A 20,098-nucleotide genomic window follows, 5' to 3' on the forward strand; every position below is an offset into this window, starting at 1 on the left:
GAAATCAGGTTTCACTGGTTGTCCCACCAGGCGAAGTGCATTGTACCAGATCAGTGCCATTCCACGGTTCAGAGATGGTGAACACAGTTAATCCCTAACAGCAGCCTCCCACAGTGACATCTGTATTTAACACAGGACCTTTATAAGCACCACGGTTTGGACAATCTTCATTACAAAACATTCAATGGAGACATGGACTATTGCCCCCTACAGAAATCTTCAACTATAAAATTCAGTGGGAGATTCCACTATTGGATAGCCCTGTGGCAACTGGAGCTTGTTTAGCATGAACACCTGCAGATTATCCATAACTACAATTATTAATAGCATATCAATATATTCATAGGTGGTTATTCATAATCCAAAATGTATACAAGCCTCAGGTACTTTTTAAAAGACCTCCAGGTTATATCAAGCTTACAAGTTGTAACTGAATAGCACCGAGATATTTGGCTGAGGTCCTCTGAAGTCACACGTTAAACAGATATCCCAAACTGCTAAGAAGTCCCATTCCTCCCAGGCGGATGAAGCCCAAATATAACACTGTCCTCATCTGAAGGGTACCAAGCATCAGTGAGCAAGACAATTCAAGTCAAAGACAGCAGTGTTATTAACCTCTGGCCTTCATTGCCTCTATGAAATACGGGATCATGGCTGGTTATAAGGAAGGGTCTCGTAAGCAAGAGCAAATTTATCTCATGATGTCAGAGGGGGATTGCAGGACCACCTTGCAGGACCTGCAAGATACATCATCAGATGCCAGGAGAATGAACACAGACCCTGAGGGAGGGGTGAAGACGGGTCAGGGAGGCACAAGCATGGGGAGGCAGGGAGTGAGGATGTTGATGGGAAGGGGCAGACAGAGAAGCTACCAGTTGCATGTTCATAGGCTGCTGCTCAGTAACCCTTGTCTGTCTGAGACCACTTGCCATGTGTTTATTGATTAAGCATTACTGCTTGTTTTCTGTCATTGTGCTCCTTACTCTATTTGTGTACACATGCACATTCCAATAGCAAGCACACAAGAGAAACACCAAATCTATACATACCCAAGGTTCAGGATTGACTGCACACCCAAGGTCTAGGCATGGATAAAGGTCATGGGCAGAGAATGGAGAGAAAGAAGAATGTGAGCATGTACTTAAGTCACTGTAAGCATGTATGTACGTTCCACAAGCAGACTTTAAGCAAGTGGGAATGTGATCAGGACACTTCTGTGGTTTCTGTTTTAAGCAAAGACATGTAAGAGCACCATCCTCTTGTTTACAGTAATCTGTTAATTTATGGTCATGGCTGTAGTGTGCACTTTAAACTGTGTGAGCAGGGACAAGCAGCAGCACTGGAGGGGAGGAATCCCCTATACCACCCTGTCCACAAGATGTGGCAATCCTGAACAAAACAGTCCCTTACAGCTCATTCAGTTTCATTTGCAGCAGTACACATGAAAGCCCAAGGACAGTAACTTAACCATTAGTTTTTAATTGTGTTATCCTAGTGGCTGCTTTTCTACTGAAAGCCAAAGTATGTCAGATCCACAAAGACAAACAGCTGTCATCTACAGCTACTTGGAATTCCTCTGACATCTGTCACTACTGACACATAGACATGGCACTATACCTAAGTGCCCATATCTACTGCTTCAGTGGAACATCTGTGTAGTTCAAGACAACTGAAAGTCATTAAGTAGGCAGGCAACAGTGTCCAACATAGATGGCAATGATACCACCAAGAGGTCATCCAAAGAAGTTCAGTAGAGACTAGAGGTAACACAGCAGAACCAAACTTCAAATACATTTTATCTCAAGCAGACAAGCTTTTTCTGGTCCCTCAGTTAGGAGTGGTCCTGCATATTGGAACATTCTGCCCTCTGACTGGAATGACCTGGTGAGAAGTACAGCAGTTCCCACGTCTCAGGACAGGCACTTTCACGTAGGCTGCACCTCTGCCTGGTGGGGCACATTCGTCTTCAGCTGTGAGCTCTAGTAACTCCTCACCTTCATGGCAACAATGAATGTCCAAGTTTCACTGGAAAGAAATCTGTAACGTCTCATTCAACACACAGAAGTATCAGCATTGTTCATGGTGTTACAGAAGACAGATTGAGTGGAGAGACACGACGTGTGGGAGTGTTGTTTGCTGACAGAGACGCAGGGAGGAAAAAAGGAGCAGCAATATCTGTGGATGATGTTTCTCCTTGGTTGCGGAGCTGTAAGATCTGCCGCAGCAGGGCCTTCCCTTCTTCTCTAGTCTGAAAAGGATTTGTAAAAACCAAAACAATACACCTATGGATGGGTAGTTTCTGGGTCAAATTCAGTATGTAACCAGTGTAAATTACAGTAGTTTGTCATTCTGTAACACTGCAAGCTATAAAAACTATCCTAATTTCTTCTGCTATTTAAAAACGTTAAGGAATTTAACTTTAAAGCCTTTTCTCCCTTTACCCACCTAATTTGCATGTCACTTGGGTATTTCAGACAGTGGCACCATCAACCACTGAAGCTGCCTAAATATTCCACCAAAAGGTGGATTGGAGAAGCTTCAAATCAGTTGAATTCAGATTCTCTAGAGTTCCAGACAGCTTTGCTAAGCACAGGCCATGCACCCTGCACTCATGGCCAGTGTCTGTAAGTGCACACTTACAAAACATCTCAGTCACATACAAACACAAGTACTATTATAAACTCTGCATTGTCTATACACAGAAAATGAGAGGAAAAAAAAAAAAAAGAAGTTATGTGAGTACCATCATTACACAGCACGTGGAATCTGTGAGCATTTAACCGCCTCCTCAAACCAAGATTTTCAGTAGTCTTAAGACTGCCATATGGAGCCTCAAATTCTTTTACTTATTAAACACCAATGAGACATGGTTCAATTTTACTATCTACACCACATTCCATGACTTTAGTCAATCATAAGCAGCATTAGTGATCAGGTATACAGCACTACCACTTAGGATGTGACCTGCATGGCAGACAGCCCTCATTCATTCAATAAAGGATCCCTTCTGCTCGGGGGGGAGAAAAGATCAAGGTAATGGTTCCCCTAAGAAAGAAACACCAAAGAGGGACAGAGCCTTGGGCAACATGGTCTAGTGTGAGGCATCCCTGCCCATACCAGGGGGTTGGAACTGGATGATCTTAAGGTCCTTTCCAACCCAAACCATTCTATGATTAAGACTGAGCAACTACTCACATCATTGAATGCACAGCACTTCTGAGCACAAGCGGAGGCTTCATCCCAGAGCTTACACTTGAAGTAGTACTGGGCCAGGTAACGGAAGGCAGTGCTGACCTCCAGGTGTTCCACTATCTCCTGCAGTGAGGGGGGTAAAACCCTTCATCTGTGAGTGCCTTCCAGGCTAGCTCTACACCATGTTTACTTCTTTTATTCTCAAGATACCATCTTACCCCACAGGAATAGATATCCTGGATGTATTTGATATAGCACTGAGCTGCCTGTTCAGATTCATTCAGCTGTTCATGCAGTCTAGAAAAGGAAGAAAACAGGCCACTGGAACAAGACAGCACTGTTGAAGACCTTCCTGGTCTACAAGAAAGTACCTACTTGCCCTGACACAGTCTAAAGCCAGGTCTTTTCCTTCAGAATCTGCATGACATGCACCAGGTACTGCCCCTCATGGAAGCAGATGATCCAGCTTGAGAACATTTACATGAATAGGAAGCAGCCAGTCAGGTACTAGCTGCCAGAAGCAATGACAACCAAAGCAAGGACCTTTGCTTAGTCTGTTATATTTCCTTCAGTGCTCCTTCTTCCGCCACTATATCCCAGAAGGCTTTGTACAGCAGCTTCACGCTCCACTTGCCCTTTTCCTTCCCCTTAATTTTTAACACTTTATGTTACTTTATCTCCCCCAAAATATTAGTGGTGATGTCACAATGTTCGTATTTATTTCACATTAAACCCTTTCCCAGGGTCACAACCACATAACGGGGGGAGAGAGATAATAAAAACATAAGTCAATCTATAATTTTGCACATCATCTGCTATCACAGATTGCTTTAAGTTTCAATACAACAAATACAATTGCCTGAGCAAAACACTTCAGGATTCAGGGGTCCCTTCCAACCCACACTACAATTCCCTCTAGTTAACCCAAGAGAAACTGGAAGCTAAAGCCGGAAACAGAATTTGCAATCACTACAGACCTAACAATAGCAGTTATTACAGAGCTACTAATACAACCTAACAGCAGCTCCTCGCTTTACGTTTAGTATTGTATCACTAGGTTTCAAAGTGCGAGTTGCATTTAACATAGTATTGACAGTTCAGTGACAAAACATACTCACTTTGCTAGTTTCACCAGTGCCATTTTCTCCACATCTCCTACAGCATAAGCTCTCCAATAGCACTGCCGAGGAAGGAAAGTCAGTCAAACACACCACAAAAGTGGCTCCAGCTCATGACTTGTGCAAGCAGGTTAGAAAGAGAAAACTACATGGCTGTCCAGCAAAGGGGCACATACCATCTGTAGAGGACCCTTTTTATTTATCAGCAGCTCTAGTTACATTGCAGCAGAACTTCCCTTATTGTAAGCACCAAAGAAGCTGTTCCAATAATGCACTGGGCACGCTGCTAGGAGCTTTTCAGTGGCACCAGCCACGCAATTGTGCTGTAACTCCTCCTAGTGTCCTGGGAGACACCCTAACGTCCTCCTCCAAACATCAGCTCTCACTTACCTTTTTAGCTTCCACCAACTGATTGAGTTTCTCATAGCATTCTCCTAGAGCAACCAGCATACGAGAATCATTTGGTCTGTAAAAGAGCAATTCCTAAATGTAGCTTAATGGACAACCAGCTGATCTAGGATGGGGTAGTGGGGGTAATCTACACGTAGTGGTGCCTGTCATCCCCTCTCATATAAAACATCACTTACACTCCTGACAGCGTTCCTCAGCATTTAATTGACAAAGCCTTTGTTAACAGTTAACTAATGCAACTAAAAGGGTTTGGAATAGTGAGACTGCACAAGCCACATGGTATTGATGTTACTCTTCCTTCCCCAGCTTGGTTCCTATATGTAAATTTCTTAGCTAGTAGCAACATGGCTCCATTTGGAACCCTACCTGAGCTGGTGGGCCCGTCGGTAGTAATAAAGACAGTAAAATGGCATTTTCAGGATTTCGTAGGTTTGCCCCAAGCCATACCATGCTCTGTAGTCCCTTCTGTTCACCTCTATTGCATGTCTGTCAAAGGAGATGAGTCAGAGTTAAAAAAAAAAAAAGACACAGCTCAGCAAAAGACTAACAAAAATCAAAGACATTACTTCAATCCTTATGTATGCAGATTCAGACACCATTTTGTGCAGTACATGAGTGATACCTATAAGCCTGGATAGCTGCAGATGTGTTCTTCATTTCCATATACTCATGTCCCATAAGTGTCCATGCTCCCAGATAACGAGGATTAAGTTTCAAGGCCCTCTGGAAATAGAGAGCTGCTTTTTCATGCTGGGAACGCAAACTGTAATAATTCCCTAAAGCAAAAGTAACAATATTTAAATACAATTTAAAAATAAAAACAAACAAACAACCTCAAACACACAAATAAAAAAACCCAACAGAGATGTAGAAAAGAGATGGAAGAGGTATGACCTACCGCCTCCCAATTTAAATTATAAAGAGTCCCATTAAAGGCAGATGTGACTAAAACCTCAAGAGACCTCATAGCAGTCTGTTCTCCAGTGTTCTGCTCAATCCTTTTCCAGTTGTATCATTCAAGATCCCATTCCCTTGGCCTTAAAACTTCTGTCATCATTTAACAAATTAATTTTCTGGTCCTGGCACACAATTATTTCCATAGAGTTTCAAGACTATAAAGGAACTATCAGCTACAGTGGTCTTCATAATGATTTCTTCAGTTCCTTTCTGCACTGAGAGTACTACAGCAGCTCTTACAGGGCAGAATGAAGGAAAAGGGTGCTCTGTCATTTGGTCCACATTCACAAAGTAGTTTTGACAGCCTTTCTGTTTAATCCATTTTCACAAGATTTCCTCACACAGCTTGCACACAGCATAATCAGGACATGTGAAAGAACTGGCTCTCACCAATTACGCAGCAGGTCTCCACACGATACTTGTCTATCTCACAGAGATTGTGAGCCAGATAGCTCAACTCAGGCTTCATGCTCTAGTGAAACAAAGAGCCAAGAGAGATGAGAAAAGCACCATGTTACTGTTTCAAAGACAAGCTAGGGAATTAGCAATGTACACACTCTATCTGTCCATGGAGCTGTGAAGCAGAAAGCATAAGTCAAGAGCCTATATTAAGAAGCTAGATACCACCAGCTGCTTTGCCAGTGTTTAAAACATCTCTGAAAACACCATCATTATGGACAGACAATAGAAAGAGTGCTTACCCTTACATATAGCAAGTTGGAGAAAGTGTCCATGTTTTCTATCCTGTAAGGATCTTGTTTCCTTAGCTCGTTAAAGATGGATAAAGCTTTGTCAATATCTGAAGAACAGCAGACACAGAACAATAACTACAAATGCCAAATTGGCATTAAGAGGCTTATTCCTCCTAGTTAGTAAGTGTCACTGACCTCGGATATTGTGGTAGGCAACTGCAATCTGAGAGATGATATAAGTGCTTTTGGAAAATCCTGCATCAATGAGACTCTGGTACTTCTGCAGAGCCTCCTCTATCAGCTGCAGCTCTGTATAAATGTGTGCAAGAAAGAACTCTTTCATCCATGTATCTGGCAACGACAGGAACTTCAGCTAGCGAGAACCAAAGAAGAGGAGGAAGAGATGACAATCAGTAGTATTCCAAGAACCACCTGAGGCAAAGAATCCGTTATCTTCCCTCCCATAATTTAGCAGATGGTCTTGAGGTAGGAGGCTTTCCTGCAACCGCTTTCTTAAACCATAACAGCAGCTACAAAAGATCAGTATTAGAACCAGGAATTAATATCAGGTTCTTTCACAGGAAAGACAAAATAATGTCTAAGTTAACAATACTGAAAGAGAAAAGGAGCATTAAGACATTCAGTCTAAAAACCAGTACAACATGGACCACAAAATTCTATTTAGTCACTCCGCATCTATCCCCATGACTGCTGACTGCAGAAGAACTGAAGCTATTTCATTCAGTTAATAAGTGAATAAATTGTTTTCAAATCTGACAGCACCTGGCTTCTGATTCAGCCATTGACCTTGTTTTTCCATTAAATTCAAAGTCCTTCAAAGGCTCTTCCCACATTTGAACATCAATATCATATCACTGGTTTTGATAATCTAAGTGAACAGACTTCAAATACTCTTATCAAAAATGCATTTCCCTTTTACCATCAATCTCTTCAGTGCCACCTCTACTTTGTTAAATATTCCACGAGCCAGAACTGACTGAAGAATTTCAGCAGTGGTCTCAAAAAGTCCCATGTGCAAAGAAAAGTAACCTATTTTGGTTTTATATCAAAGTTCAGTTCTTTCATACAAAGTAACACATAGGAGATGAACTGTATTTCACAAAGGGAACACCCGTGTTACTATAAGTCTTAAAAGCAGGGATTCTACACACCCTTCCAGGGCACCGAAGTGCTCAATAACTGTGGAACTAGAACCAGATTCAGGGAAGAAAAACAAAAAGAAAACCAAAGTTATCTTAGAAAAGTATTTCAGGAGGATCTCCTCCACGTGCTTCATGTGACAGGGCAATAACCCTGCTGACAACTGCTTCAGAATACGCGAACTCACCATTTCTTAAACCACTTTGTGGGTGAATGACAGGAAATCAGCCCTGCCTGCATAAAGATTCTCAAACTACAGCATGACAAGCAACTGAAGAAAGAGTCTTTAACAACATCATTTACAATCTTGGATTGCTTTGCCTGATAGTCTAACAGAATAAAGCAGTGGGTGATATCAATCTTGTTGCAACTGAATCAATGGTTACTGAATCGTGTTAAAACTCTGGAATTTGTTACCACATCTTGATATCTCCCAAGTTTTACCATCTCTTTATCTGTAATCAAGTTGCAAAGTTCCAGCCAGGCTCCCCAATGCAAAGGTAAGACATGGGTAGCTTCAACGAACACATCTATGGCTTCTTTCCCCAGGTCCAGCTTCCGCAGCACAACACCGTACCTGTAAATAAAGTTATTGAGTTAATCAGAATCACAACACTGCATATTCACACAAACAGAATCATAGATGGGCTTGGGTTGGAAGGAACCTTAAAGCTCATCCAGTTCCAACCCCCTGCCCATGGGCAGGGACACCTTCCACTAGAGCAGGTTGCTCCAAGCCCCGTCCAACCTGGCCTTGAACACTGCCACGGACGGGGCAGCCACAGCTTCTCTGGGCAACCTGTGCCACTGCCTCACCACCTTCACAGGGAAGAAAAGTCTTCCCAATATCTGATCTAAATCCACACTCTTTCAGTTTAAGTTCATTTAAATACATTACAAATACATGCACTTACAGGTAAAGGCCAAATCCATCCAATTCCCGTGCTTTGTGTTTTTTGCTAAGCTCAACTCGCAGTTCTCGTAGAGCTTCGTTTTTCACCTGTCCTTTTTCCAGAGGTCCTGCATGAAGAGGAAGTCAAGCAACTAGCTTTCAATCCAGAGTCCTACCACGGCAATCACAAAGTCCAGGCTATATTCAGTCATCAATGACATGACCCGAAGGCTTCCTCTTTTTAGCAGAAAATCACTTAGTCTGATCATCCGCTTTAACAGGAGAGCTAATAAATGAAAACCTGTAACCTGTATTAAGCCAATGAATTAAGAAAGAATGAAAGAAATCATGTTACATGATTCCAGTTTTATTTTCAAAAAATTGAGAGGGGAAGGCCATAAAGACAAGGTGATTTACATGAAAAAGCATTACCTGAAACTTCAATATACTGTCTTGTGTTTCTTGACACCAGAGACTTACCCAAACTATCCACTGTCTCATCATCCTTCTTCTTTTCCCCTGACTGTGGAAAAGACAGGAAACCCAAAATTACACCATAACAGTATATTCCTTATGCCCACTGCAATGCCAGCAGCAGCACGTAAACTTAAAGTGAGCCTTCACAAACATCACAGTCCTAAAAAGAATGGTCCTATCCCACCTCCCCCAGGCATGTGACCGGGGATTCTGGGTGCTCATTCAGAACAGAAAAGGAAAAAAAAAAAATAAAATAAGGTATGCCAGGGAGGGGTGGGCAGCAGAGGAATTCGGTGTGAAAAGGTGATCTTCCCTTCTGTCTTACCAGGTATCTAGAGTACATATACAAGAAGTAAGCTTTCTGACTCTTGCATCCCCGTAGAAAATAGGCAGCCCTGTCATATTCCTTTAGATCAAAGTAAGACTTGGCTAATGTGTAGGCATCCAGATCACAAGCATCCTCCTGCAGGGACACAGAATAGCTGTAAGACCTCAGAAGCTCTGACATGCTTTAGGATAATTAGCTGGTTACAACAGATCAATGAAATTGCTCTGAAAGCCAGAAATGTTTATTCATCCTCAAATATGGTTTGAGGACAATCAGGAAAGTACCTCTATTCCCTCACATGATCAGATTCCTAGATCTCAAGTAACGAAACCAGACTAATTAGAAACATCTAAGATACACAGTGAAACTCCAGAAAACAAATTGTGGCAAGACGCAAGAAGACATGAATTGACTATTCAGCAAGTATGAACAACCACCAGTAAGTAACCTACTCAGGAATTCCACAGCAAATAGTATTAACTTAAGTGCTCTGAAACGCACTTGGGACGTGTCACGCTGCTGTAACTTGACAAAACAGGCATGTACCTAAAAGCTCACCTGTAAACCTAAGCACACAGGGACACAGATACAATTTTTATCTTCTGTATCCTAAAGAGCACGAGTTAAAGGCACGACATAATTTGTACTACAATAAATTTTGGCCTTGGTAAAAACAAACCCCAAAATTAAGTAGAATTTCAAGCTTTGCTTAGAGAGCACCATGTTATAAGCACAGCCACATGCCAAACGGAATCCTTCCACGTGGGAAGGCACGCTCAGCGCCGTCTGCCCCGCTAACCATGGAACAAAGCACCGCGACAACCAGCGCCCGGAGGCCCGTCCTTCCTGCGCGGGATTTTGAAGCGATCGCGGCGGGGTTTAACTCGGTGCTGCAGGCGGGATCAACGGGCAGCCCCGCACCCACCGCCCCGCCTGCCCGCGGGTGCCGCTTGGCGGGGCGGCAACGGCCCGCTCCAGCCGTACCTCTGTGAGCGCGGGCGGCGGCGGCAGCTCGCTCAGCGGCAGCGGATCCAAGGCAAAGGCGAGCTCGGAGGCCCTGCGAGGGGACAACCCGTCAGAGGGGGGACAACCCGTCAGAGCGGGGGCAACCCGTCAGAGGGGGGGCAACCCGTCAGAGGGGGGACAACCCGTCAGAGGGGGGACAACCCGTCAGAGGGGGGACAACCCGTCAGAGGGGGGACAACCCGTCAGAGGGGGGACAACCCGTCAGAGGGGGGACAACCCGTCAGAGGGGGGACAACCCGTCAGAGCGGGGGCAGCCCGTCAGAGCGGGGGCAGCCCGTCAGAGCGGGGCCCGGGGGCGCCCGCCCGCCCGCCCGCCCGGCTCTCACCACTTGCCGCTGTGCTGCAGGCCCCGCTCGCGGCTCCGCTCCGCCACGCACAGCAGCTGCTTCTTGACCTCCCGCAGGTCCGAGAAGTCGCCTCCGCACAGCCCCGCGGCCGCCATTGCGCCAGAGCTCCCCCAGCCAATCACAGCCCCACACACTGAGAACCCTTCAGCACTGTAGACGCAGCATTCTCCTTGGCTGAGCTCGAAATGACTCGCTGCCAATCAAACAGGCCCGCTGAATCCTAAAAGCCTGATTGGCTAATTGGTGCTCTGACTCGCCATCTTCGGCGCAGCTGCGCTCCGGGCTGAAGGGGGCGGCGGAGCCGGGCTCACTGTGCTTGGTGCTGCCGGTGCAGCGAGGCCGAATCCGGTCCGGTCCGGTCTCGGTCAGGCCGGCTCAGCTCAGCTCGGTGCTGTCCGCCTCGGCTGCTTGTGCCTCGGCGCTGTCAGGCGCTTTTCTGTTCCAATCTGTCCGACGCTGTCAGCCTCGGTTCTTTCCGACTCGGCTCTGTCCGCCTTGCGCCTTTTTTTCTTTTTTTTTACGTTAAAATAAAATTTCTTACCCAAATGCAGTTGAAGGTCACCTGTCAGAAGAGGTTGGAGGTCTGCTCTTTTCTCTCATGAAGTGTGTACTTTTACGTGTCAGTTTAGAAAGGATAATATTGTACAAAAGAACAAGGAAAGACCACTTTTGATGACGTTTTGTATTTGTTGATTAAAAAAAAAAAATCATTCCTCGCACCCAGTATTAAAAAATCATCTTGATAAAAGTCGGAACTGTGTACAATGTCCCAGTACGAATTCTTGTTCAAATGCAGATGAAGCACTGTATGTGCCGTTGGCCACATTGTTAGCAATAGGGGGCAGGGGATTTCTTTCGCAGTTGATGCCAGATCTGCTTTTGGACCGGCTGGGAGGGAGCGTTTATAAGAGGACCATGCTCCTCTTGCCTTCTGCTGGCCACAGGCCTGGAAATCTTAACTGCCGGCTTCACTCCTGTGGCCGCCTCGGCTGTTTCCGTCCCTGCCCTGCCCGCCGCTGCCCGCCTCGGCTCTTTGCGCTTCTGCGCTCTGCCCCTGGCTCTGTCAGACTTCCCTCGTCTCGGTTCGTCGCTTTCCGGCTCGGCTCTTTCCGCCTCGGCTCGGCTCTCTCCGTCTCTCTTCGGCTCCTGTGGGAGTTCGGAGCCCCGTCTGAGGTGCGGTTCCGGGTCCCGGCCCCACTCGGCTCTGAGCAGTGGCCACTCCCGGTGTGTTGGTGGGAAGTGAAACGAGTTGAGCTGGGTTAGGAGAAACGGAGGGGCTCTCAGTTCCTGGGGGCGCAGGGGATACCTTGGTGCCGGCCTTCCTGCTCCTTTTTTCTGTACTTTGCCTTCCTTCGTTCTTACAGAGTTTGCCCTAGCCTTTGACATGCCGAACGTTATTAGCTGCGTGGGCTTTTTGCCTTTCATTGAGGTAAATCCTTGCCTTTCTTTAAAAGTGTCAATACAGAGGTGCTGGAGACTGAGGATCAGCACTGTGGTGTGTTGATGCTGCAGTGAGGAGGAACAAGGCTGGAGAAGTCTGGAAGAGAGAGAGATCCTTTGGAGGAGTCTGAGGAAGGGCTTGTGCCTTAAGGACACTTTTGGGAGGGCCCTTCCCGTTCAGCACAACTGAAAATCTCACCCATTTCTGACTCAGTGTTTGAATTTTCCCTTTTCTTTATGCAATTAAAATTTATCTGGTTTGAGTCTTAGACTGGCGATGCCTGCTGTTGGATGAAAGCTGGGGAGATAAGGCCAATATCACTGCAGCATCATGACCATTCTGAGATTAAGAAACACAGGCCTCTCTTGTTTCTAGTTGATCAGTTCTCAGCTGATAGCAGAAATACCATTATCCTCGAAGTTCTAGGCTTCAGGGTCATCTGATTGTTTCTTAATGGAGGATTTCGATTTGCAGGTGTGTTGATAACACCTTCTAATTTAGTCTCATTTGAAAGTTTCACTGACTACCTCCTCTGCTAAACATCATAATTTAAAAATACTAGTAGAATCAGTCCTAATACCAGTCACCCAGTATCATCTTTTTAATTTTGTCGTTTATTTTCCTGTGGTATTTTTCCATGTGATGCTTTGGGTACTGAACTGGAATTACAGTAGAATGGGATTTAACTCTTGGGTTGGGGTTTTTTTGTTTGTTTCTAATAGTACAGAAATTTAAGCACTTGTTTTGAGATCATTTTGCTCCACAACTTTTTAGGCTTTTTCAGAAAAATAATAATGCACTATTGTGCTCTTTCCAGTGTCAGAATGTCAGCTTTAATGCTCTCTATTAAAAGAGGAATTAGGAAAGAATACTGTTAAAACTCGTTTTGTGCATCATTTGCAGGTTCCTCTTTTTTTCTGATGGTAAGGGAAGTATATTGTCTGTATTGTGAAAGTGGCCTTCACAATCACTTCTTTTATTACAGAAGTGACTTGAATCAGAGGATCTGGTGTTTGAATCTGCTGCAAGTCTGTTGGCAATGAGTGTCACTGATTAGCACCATGTCTCCCTACTTGATCCTTCTGCATCACAAAGAAAGGTTTTGTCTTGGTTTTATTTTTGTGAGCCACTAGTGTCACTACTCGCTTTTACACTGAATTCTGTTTAGATTCGCTAGCTTTCGGTTTGTTGATTATTGTGACAGTTTCTAGGTTGTGACTGTGTTGTTCTGGAACCATTTGATCTGGAGCGGTCTGCTGAAATCAAGGTTGTTCTACAAAGGTTGACAGCAATAGGAGCAGCCCAGTTTATTGTTTAAGTAGGAAACAACGGGTTATCTATAGGTTTTTTGGTCTTTCAAATAGACAAAGCAAATTAGTCCATTGTTTGAAGTCTGATTTTAGTATTTCATGGGTTTTTTTTCCGTCTTAATTTTAGCCATATGTTGCAAGTTTGGTTGAAGCTGTAATAGAAAATACTTCTCTTACTCTGCCAACCAATATATCCAAAATGCCAATAAAAAATTCTTTGTTATTCTTGTTACTACAAAGATGGGTCTAGTTAATACACAAAATGCCTGACTCATTCCCTATTCCCTCTCCTTGCCCTGTCCCCAAATACAGATGAACAGAGACTCAGGTTTTGGTTTTTGGTCTGAGGATAAATTTTTGTTGTCCTTCCAGTCTCTTTAGTATATGTGTGTTTTCATACATACCTGGGTATCAGCTGTTAAGAGTGGGCTGTTCTGTACTCCTGAATTTTGCATTTGATATTTGTTTGATAATTACATTATTTTAACTTAAGGGTGTTCATATTTTACAATCATACAATGACTAGTTTGTTTGTTTTGGGGTTATTTTTGTAGATTATTTTGATTTTTGTGTGTGAGGCCTGTGAAGTCATTTTGTCAGTCTGTCCATCTTCTTTTGGGCCCACTGACTATTGCATGCTGTTTTCCTTCTGGAAGCTGTGACAATATGCTTCAGGAGCTCTGTGAGATTTCAAAAGGAAATATGGAGCCTTCTTCAAGAATGCACAAAGTGCTACTTGGACGCTTGCTGAAATCTAAGTAACTTATCCTTTATGTCAGGTTCCTGATGTGTGCCACTGGGGCAGCTCTGCTCTAGCTGTTCACATGATTGCTCTGCTGGAAGAGCAGGAGCTTAGACACCTATGACATACTGAGCTTCTCAGTGAGAAAACATATTCATTTTTTGGTGCCTAACCAGATGGATTTGAATGTGTGACTATCACTGCAGTAGGTCACCAGCTGCTGAAATTGGGTTTTGTGGCTCCAGCTATTCAGCAGAAGGTGGCGCTTTGGGCTCTGTCTTGTAGGCACAAGAAAAGGACAAAAGGGCGCTTAATGGTAGGTAGAGTCCAGTAATTCAGTTGCTCTGGACTTGCTTCATAATGAGAACCCATCATTCTTCCTGTCATTCCGTTGTTTAAGAGAAGCATATTTTAAGTGACACCCAGGGCTGGCTTTTAGAGCAGGGGCCTAATTAAATCCACTGCAGGAAACCTGGTAATATCTTTGGGAAATCCGTATTAACTTGCCTGTCCTAACTGGTGCTGTTGGAAGAGCAGGAGGTTGTTCACCATGTCACTGCAGAGCTACCAGGGTGAGACTGTCTCTAGTACCAGAACACAGAAACATGGTGACAAAAGCAGTGAAGGTCAGAGTGGGGGGGATTGTGTGCATTGTACAAATGGCTTGTGTAGACAGTTACTTTAAATGGATTTTTTGTTTGGTTTTTGTTTGTTTGTTTGTTTTGGGGTGGTTTTTTTTTTCCCAAAGTTAAAATTTTCAGCTGTACAGCTGATGCTCAGTGAAATCTGTGTAAGTGGCCTCTAACAAATCAAGTGTCTTGCCAATACAGGGAATTTCATGTGTTGACAGAGGAAATCCAGACTTCTGGATTCTCTGGATTCAACTTCTTTACCATCAAACTGTGCATTTAAACTTGCTTAAAAACCAGTTATGATTTTAAGCTATATATATGTAAAGCTGTGATTACAGGTTCTTGTATAATTTTACACTGAGAAATTTGATGTAATAAGAGCTTCTTGTCTACTATTGGTTGTATTCTCTATTTAGCACAGTTACTGCAACTCCTCCATTTGCTTGTACCTCCTGCCAGCATGTCATTAAGGTTAGAGCTTGGAAACCATGTGACCCTAAACTGTGAGAGAAACCACTTGTACTTAATTTACAGCAAGACTGAGGAATAAATTCTCACCAACTGTGGGTAGTCTCAAAGGTGGGAGATTGCCTGTCAGAAGGTAAAAAGGTTACCCATGAATTTGTGTCAGCTCTGTTACACAGATACTGAGTTTGAGTGAGAATGAAATTCTATTTGTTTAAGGGTATTCTTGTGTACTTCTAATCCCATGGAGATGAGCTTTTCTTTCCAGCATCCTTTTGTATTTCTTCTTTCTAATAGTATTCTTCCTTCCAGAAATGAGAGTCTGGGTTCCACGTGTAAATTATGTCAGACCTCCTTAAGTGACCTTTGATTTAAAAATAATAAAGTAGTAGTATGAATCTTCTTAAACTGGCTGTTCTGTAGTTGATTTGTGGCTACTTGAATTGTCCAATTTCAAATGAAATTTGAAGGTAACTTATTTAGAGCTATGAATTTTGGTATATATGCATATGTATGCTGTCCATGTAGCAGCCAGGTTGTTTCTCATTTTTCAAGACAAGGCACAGGTTACCATGTGGTACCAATTCAGAGATTGCCATTAACACTGACTGAAGATCTTTGAACAGTTTCTGCCCTTTGCAAAATCGTATCTTGGAAAGTCTTGGTGTGACAACAGCAGATTTTTAAAGAAAACCAACTGGCAGTCAAGTTGAAACAGCTCCGGGCTGGAGCTGACCCAGTAGTGGTTTGATAGGAAAAACTATTTTTTCCTCATATGATTTATTCATAGAGATCTGTATAAGTGCAGAAATGTATGTGCTCTTGTATCCTGATCGTGGCAGGATTATTTTACTTGAAAGCATTGGTGTTATAATGATGGATTGCTATAGACATTTTGGGCATCTGTTCCAAACGCTATTAAGGCTTGGTTTTCTTCAGGCTGTTCATTTTATGATTGAAGTATTTTATGTTTAAGGTAGTCTCTCTAATAAGAATTCTCAGTTTTGTTAGAACCACATGGGCCTTTGCATGTAGCTGCAACAATCCTTGTGATTTGTTCTTGATTCATTATCACAGACTGCTAGCTTTGTGCAACCAAATAGTATTCCCACTCCACAGGAAGCACTGAATTTCCTTGTGTGGAATGCTGTGTAGCATAGTGAAAAAAGTGTCTTAAAATAATGTAACAGAGTACTGACAGTTACTTCTGTCAGTGCTCCTGTGTGAAGGTGGTGCTGGAACAACAGTGTCAGAACAGGTAGTGGCATCTGCGAGTTTACAGTAAATTGTCTTTTTTGCAAGTAAGGAGATAGAAAACAGTCTTGTGACCCAGAAGCTACTGTGAGCAAGTTAGAACTGTTGTATTCTTTGTTTGCAGTATGTGCAAAATTGGGATGAGGAACATTTTGAACCTGAATAACATGTTAAAGTACACTTTGGAAAACTGCTTTAACTTTCAGCTTCTTTAACTTTCAGCTGTAATAACAACTTAATTGTCATCTGAAATAGTTTTTCCTTTTACTTCCAGTAGGTGGCTGTTCTTCTATCAATACTATTTATCATCTGCTTTCCCGCTTCAAAACTGAATTCCAGGAAATCTGCCTGTGACTCAAGTAATACACCATCATGACATCAGAGTAGGCTTTTTTGTGTTGTCAGTAACGTCTTTTTTCCACTCCCTCTTGCTCAGATCTGAATTGCTTTCTTGGGAGGTAAATTGAGATTAAGTGATATAAAATGCCTCTGAGGACCCTGGAGTCACACAGCAAATATTTTTACTGTGCCTGAATCACTTCTTTATATCTGAGAAATCCATTGACTCATGCCATGTATTTTCTGGTTTGGAGATTATATTTAATTGCAGCTTCTGATGAATTTGAAAGTAGTATCAGCTATCAGCTATGCATGCATAACTAGCCCAGGTGCTCTGAGGAAACCAGCATGCATCATTTGCGTAGCATATTGCCCACCAGGACCCTTAGATATCATTGTGAAACTGTAAAGAACCATGCAGGCTCTTCAGAATTCTGTTATTCAAGAGCCTTCAGACTGTTGCTAAACTGTGGTTCCTGACTTAGTGGAGAACAAACTTGCCTTTTCAAGAGCCCAGGGCAATTGTTTTAACCAGTCTTCAAAAATTATTATTAGACTGACTTCTAAGAACTAGATTAATTTGTTTGGCTTGTGTTCAGTGTGATGCTATGTATCCTGGAAGTCATTGAGGAGAAGAGAGACTGGAGATAATATACTGAGTGATGGTCTTCATCTTGCACGTGAGCAGTAGGAATCTGTGTTTGGTGAGCAGCCCAGTCAGTGAGATACTACAGCCTCTGGTTCCACTGGCATTGCTATCTAACGTAAGTCTTTGCTGTATGCTGAAAAGGTGAGTCCTGTACCTTCCATCCTTGTTTTGATGCTAATGATTGTACACATAGATGATAATGAAAGCTAACTGGAAGGAAAATCCATTGCTCTTTTTTTCGCGGGGCCACTGGAGTCAGCATGAGAATGAGGGAAGTGTATGTGGGAAGGCAGAAGCGCACCCTTCATTACTGTTGAAGGTTTCGGCAGGAAGAAGTGGAAACTAATAACATGGAATGAATGAATTCTTCTCCCCTCCCCCTATGAACTGAGCATGGATGTAAAATAGGTCAAAGCTGCTGGTAGTTTCCTTGTGTGTCAGAGCTTTGTTACTGAGCAAGTGAGTGCAGGTTTTTACTGTCAGGAAACTAAAAATTTCTGCAAACCTGTATTGATATTTGGTCTGTTCAGGCATTCCTCCCTCCTCCCCCCCTCCCCACGTTTTTCACTATATTTTCCATTTGAGAAGAGAAGATGTTTTATGGTGATCAGCAATTCTTTATGGCTGCTTCTAAGGCAGCAGCATTTATACAAATTGAAGCAGCAACTTTGACCTTATGAAGTAAATCAGTGACCAGTACCCACAGCTCCTCCTGATTGTAATGCTCTGATTGATGCATTGATGCTCAGTGCATCACAAAATCAGAATGCTTAGTAGCCCTTCTGTTTTGCATCTGTCTTACCGAGAGGCTATATTTAATAGGAAGGGTGTCATTATCAACTTGATCTTTTTAAATAAAACACAGTATTTGATATTCTTTTGAACCTGAGTGTTAATGATTTGTGCATGCTTCATTAAGAAAAAAAACAGTTCTTTAAATAGCTCCTGTAAAACCAACTTCTCTTCAGCAAAAGAATGTTGTGGCTGTTTTCTGTGTAACAGTTTCTGTGGAGCTAATGAAGGCAAGGGCACACTACTAGCTTCTGTTCAGCTTGGTGTGCACCAGGACTCCCAGGCCCTTACCTGCAAAGCAGCTTTCAGCCTGGTGCATACATTTCATACTTTCAGCATACATTGGTGCATGTGTTAAAGTAATTTTCTTTTGGCTTCATAGGCTTGGTGTTAAATGACATTTAAAATGTTTTGTTTTATTTTTTTTTAGCAGGTTAGGTGCTACTGTGGTAGTGATAAAATGAATTTTAATTAACTTTTCAGCATAGGTGTGATGACTTCTCAAATTTCACTTTAACTTCATGATTTGTAAGCCTTGCTCAAGTGAAGAATGTCTGAGGACATTGTAAATATCCAGGTAAACATCCAGGCCAGATTATGGGCTTTTATTACCTGTGCTAATTCAATTGAAATCCCTGGCTTGTTAACTGAGCTGTACTGATTCTGATGGAAGATGAAATATTGCCCATGTAGGTTTCTATTGTGTTGATAAATTGTTACAAAAGGGATTTCTGCTGTCAGTGGATCAAATACAAAGACAAAATTTATTTCCTTCATGTAACAGTGTATCATATTAGACATCCTGAGGAAAACGAAGTTAAATATTAGTAAAGTATGTTCTGCACATAACTGGCTTTATTGTCTTTAATTGAGAGTAGTGCCATTCTGAAACACAATTTAGTACATCTAAGTTGTCTGGTGCTAGATGCATTATGATGGGTTAGAAAGTCTAAGAAACTTAATACTGACTTCTGTAGCATTGCTTGTTTCCAGTTAATTTTCCACAGGTCAACAGAAGTTGGGGTATTAAGGACCTTCAGTTTAACTCAGACACTGATATGTTCAGTGTTAACTCAAGCCATTGAAGTACTTAATTTAATAATTTTTGTTATCCAGGCTTTTAAATCATTGTTGAGAGACTTTTATGAATTTTGTCTAGATGCCCAGGTTTTAAACATATATACAGAACATGTCTTTTCTCCTCCCTTTGAAGAGCAAGAAATCTAAAACCCTCACAAAGCCCACTAGATTAATATAATGGAGATGCAATAAAAGGGAATTTGTAGGGGTGTTTTTAGTGAAGTAGATTACTTTGGCTTTTTTAACACTGTGAAAAGCAAGGATTACTACTGATCGTCACAGAGTGCATATTAAAATGCAGCATTATAAAAATTCCTGGTAACAGTTTTGGTTCAGTGAAGGAAGATGTCATTTGATACAGGCTTACAGCCAGTAGTATGTGACTTACCCTCATTCTGTTTTATGAGGTGCTAACGTGATCTGGAAGAACTGCCATGGCTCTTGCTGCTTTCTCTTCCCAGGTTGCATAGTGACATTTAGTCAGATGACTGTTAATGATTAAGGTAATAGTGATTTAAGGTATTGCTGCATCTCCTCTGAAAGATACCCCTTCATCTGCTGAAGGATGACAGTTGAACATACATTCTCCTCTTGTTTATTCCAACTAAAACAGGTTAGCTTAAATCATAGAATCGTAGAATGGTTTGGGTTGGAAAGGACCTTAAGATCACCCGGTTCCAATCCCCCTGCCGTGGGCAGGGATGCCTAACACTAGACCACGTTGCCCAAGGCTCTGCCCAACCTGGCCTTGAACACCTGACTGCCATGATTTTTCACATATGATGGACAGTGG

The 20,098-nt window shown here is 42.7% G+C and overlaps 1 protein-coding gene across 1 annotated transcript; it reads right to left on the reverse strand.

Moving 5' to 3' along the window:
• Positions 1 to 1,458: 1,458 nt before the first annotated feature.
• On the reverse strand, positions 1,459 to 10,865 carry CDC23 (cell division cycle 23). Its single transcript, XM_065690859.1, has 16 exons — positions 10,581 to 10,865; positions 10,213 to 10,285; positions 9,226 to 9,363; positions 8,904 to 8,946; positions 8,446 to 8,551; positions 7,976 to 8,108; positions 6,566 to 6,743; positions 6,380 to 6,477; positions 6,069 to 6,150; positions 5,344 to 5,497; positions 5,088 to 5,207; positions 4,701 to 4,776; positions 4,311 to 4,372; positions 3,411 to 3,489; positions 3,196 to 3,315; positions 1,459 to 2,248 (listed from the first exon to the last, which is right to left on the reverse strand). The coding sequence occupies exons 1-16, from the start codon at positions 10,694 to 10,696 to the stop codon at positions 2,078 to 2,080; spliced, it is 1,749 nt and encodes a 582-aa protein (XP_065546931.1). The 5' UTR covers positions 10,697 to 10,865; the 3' UTR covers positions 1,459 to 2,077.
• Between the last annotated feature and the right edge of the window lie 9,233 nt (positions 10,866 to 20,098).

Source organism: Lathamus discolor, chromosome 10, assembly GCF_037157495.1.
Source record: "Lathamus discolor isolate bLatDis1 chromosome 10, bLatDis1.hap1, whole genome shotgun sequence".
In the NCBI taxonomy this organism is placed as follows: domain Eukaryota; kingdom Metazoa; phylum Chordata; class Aves; order Psittaciformes; family Psittacidae; genus Lathamus; species Lathamus discolor.

Bases quoted from the DNA above. Each gene is read 5' to 3' on its own strand.
- CDC23 (XM_065690859.1), bottom strand. From the start codon at position 10,696: ATGGCGGCCGCGGGGCTGTGCGGAGGCGACTTCTCGGACCTGCGGGAG. The intron at 6,151-6,379 runs GTAAGCACTCTT...TTGTTTCACTAG, and splicing joins CCAACTTGCTATATGTAAGG to AGCATGAAGCCTGAGTTGAG. The intron at 4,373-4,700 runs GTAAGTGAGAGC...CTTCCTCGGCAG, and splicing joins AGTTGGTGGAAGCTAAAAAG to TGCTATTGGAGAGCTTATGC.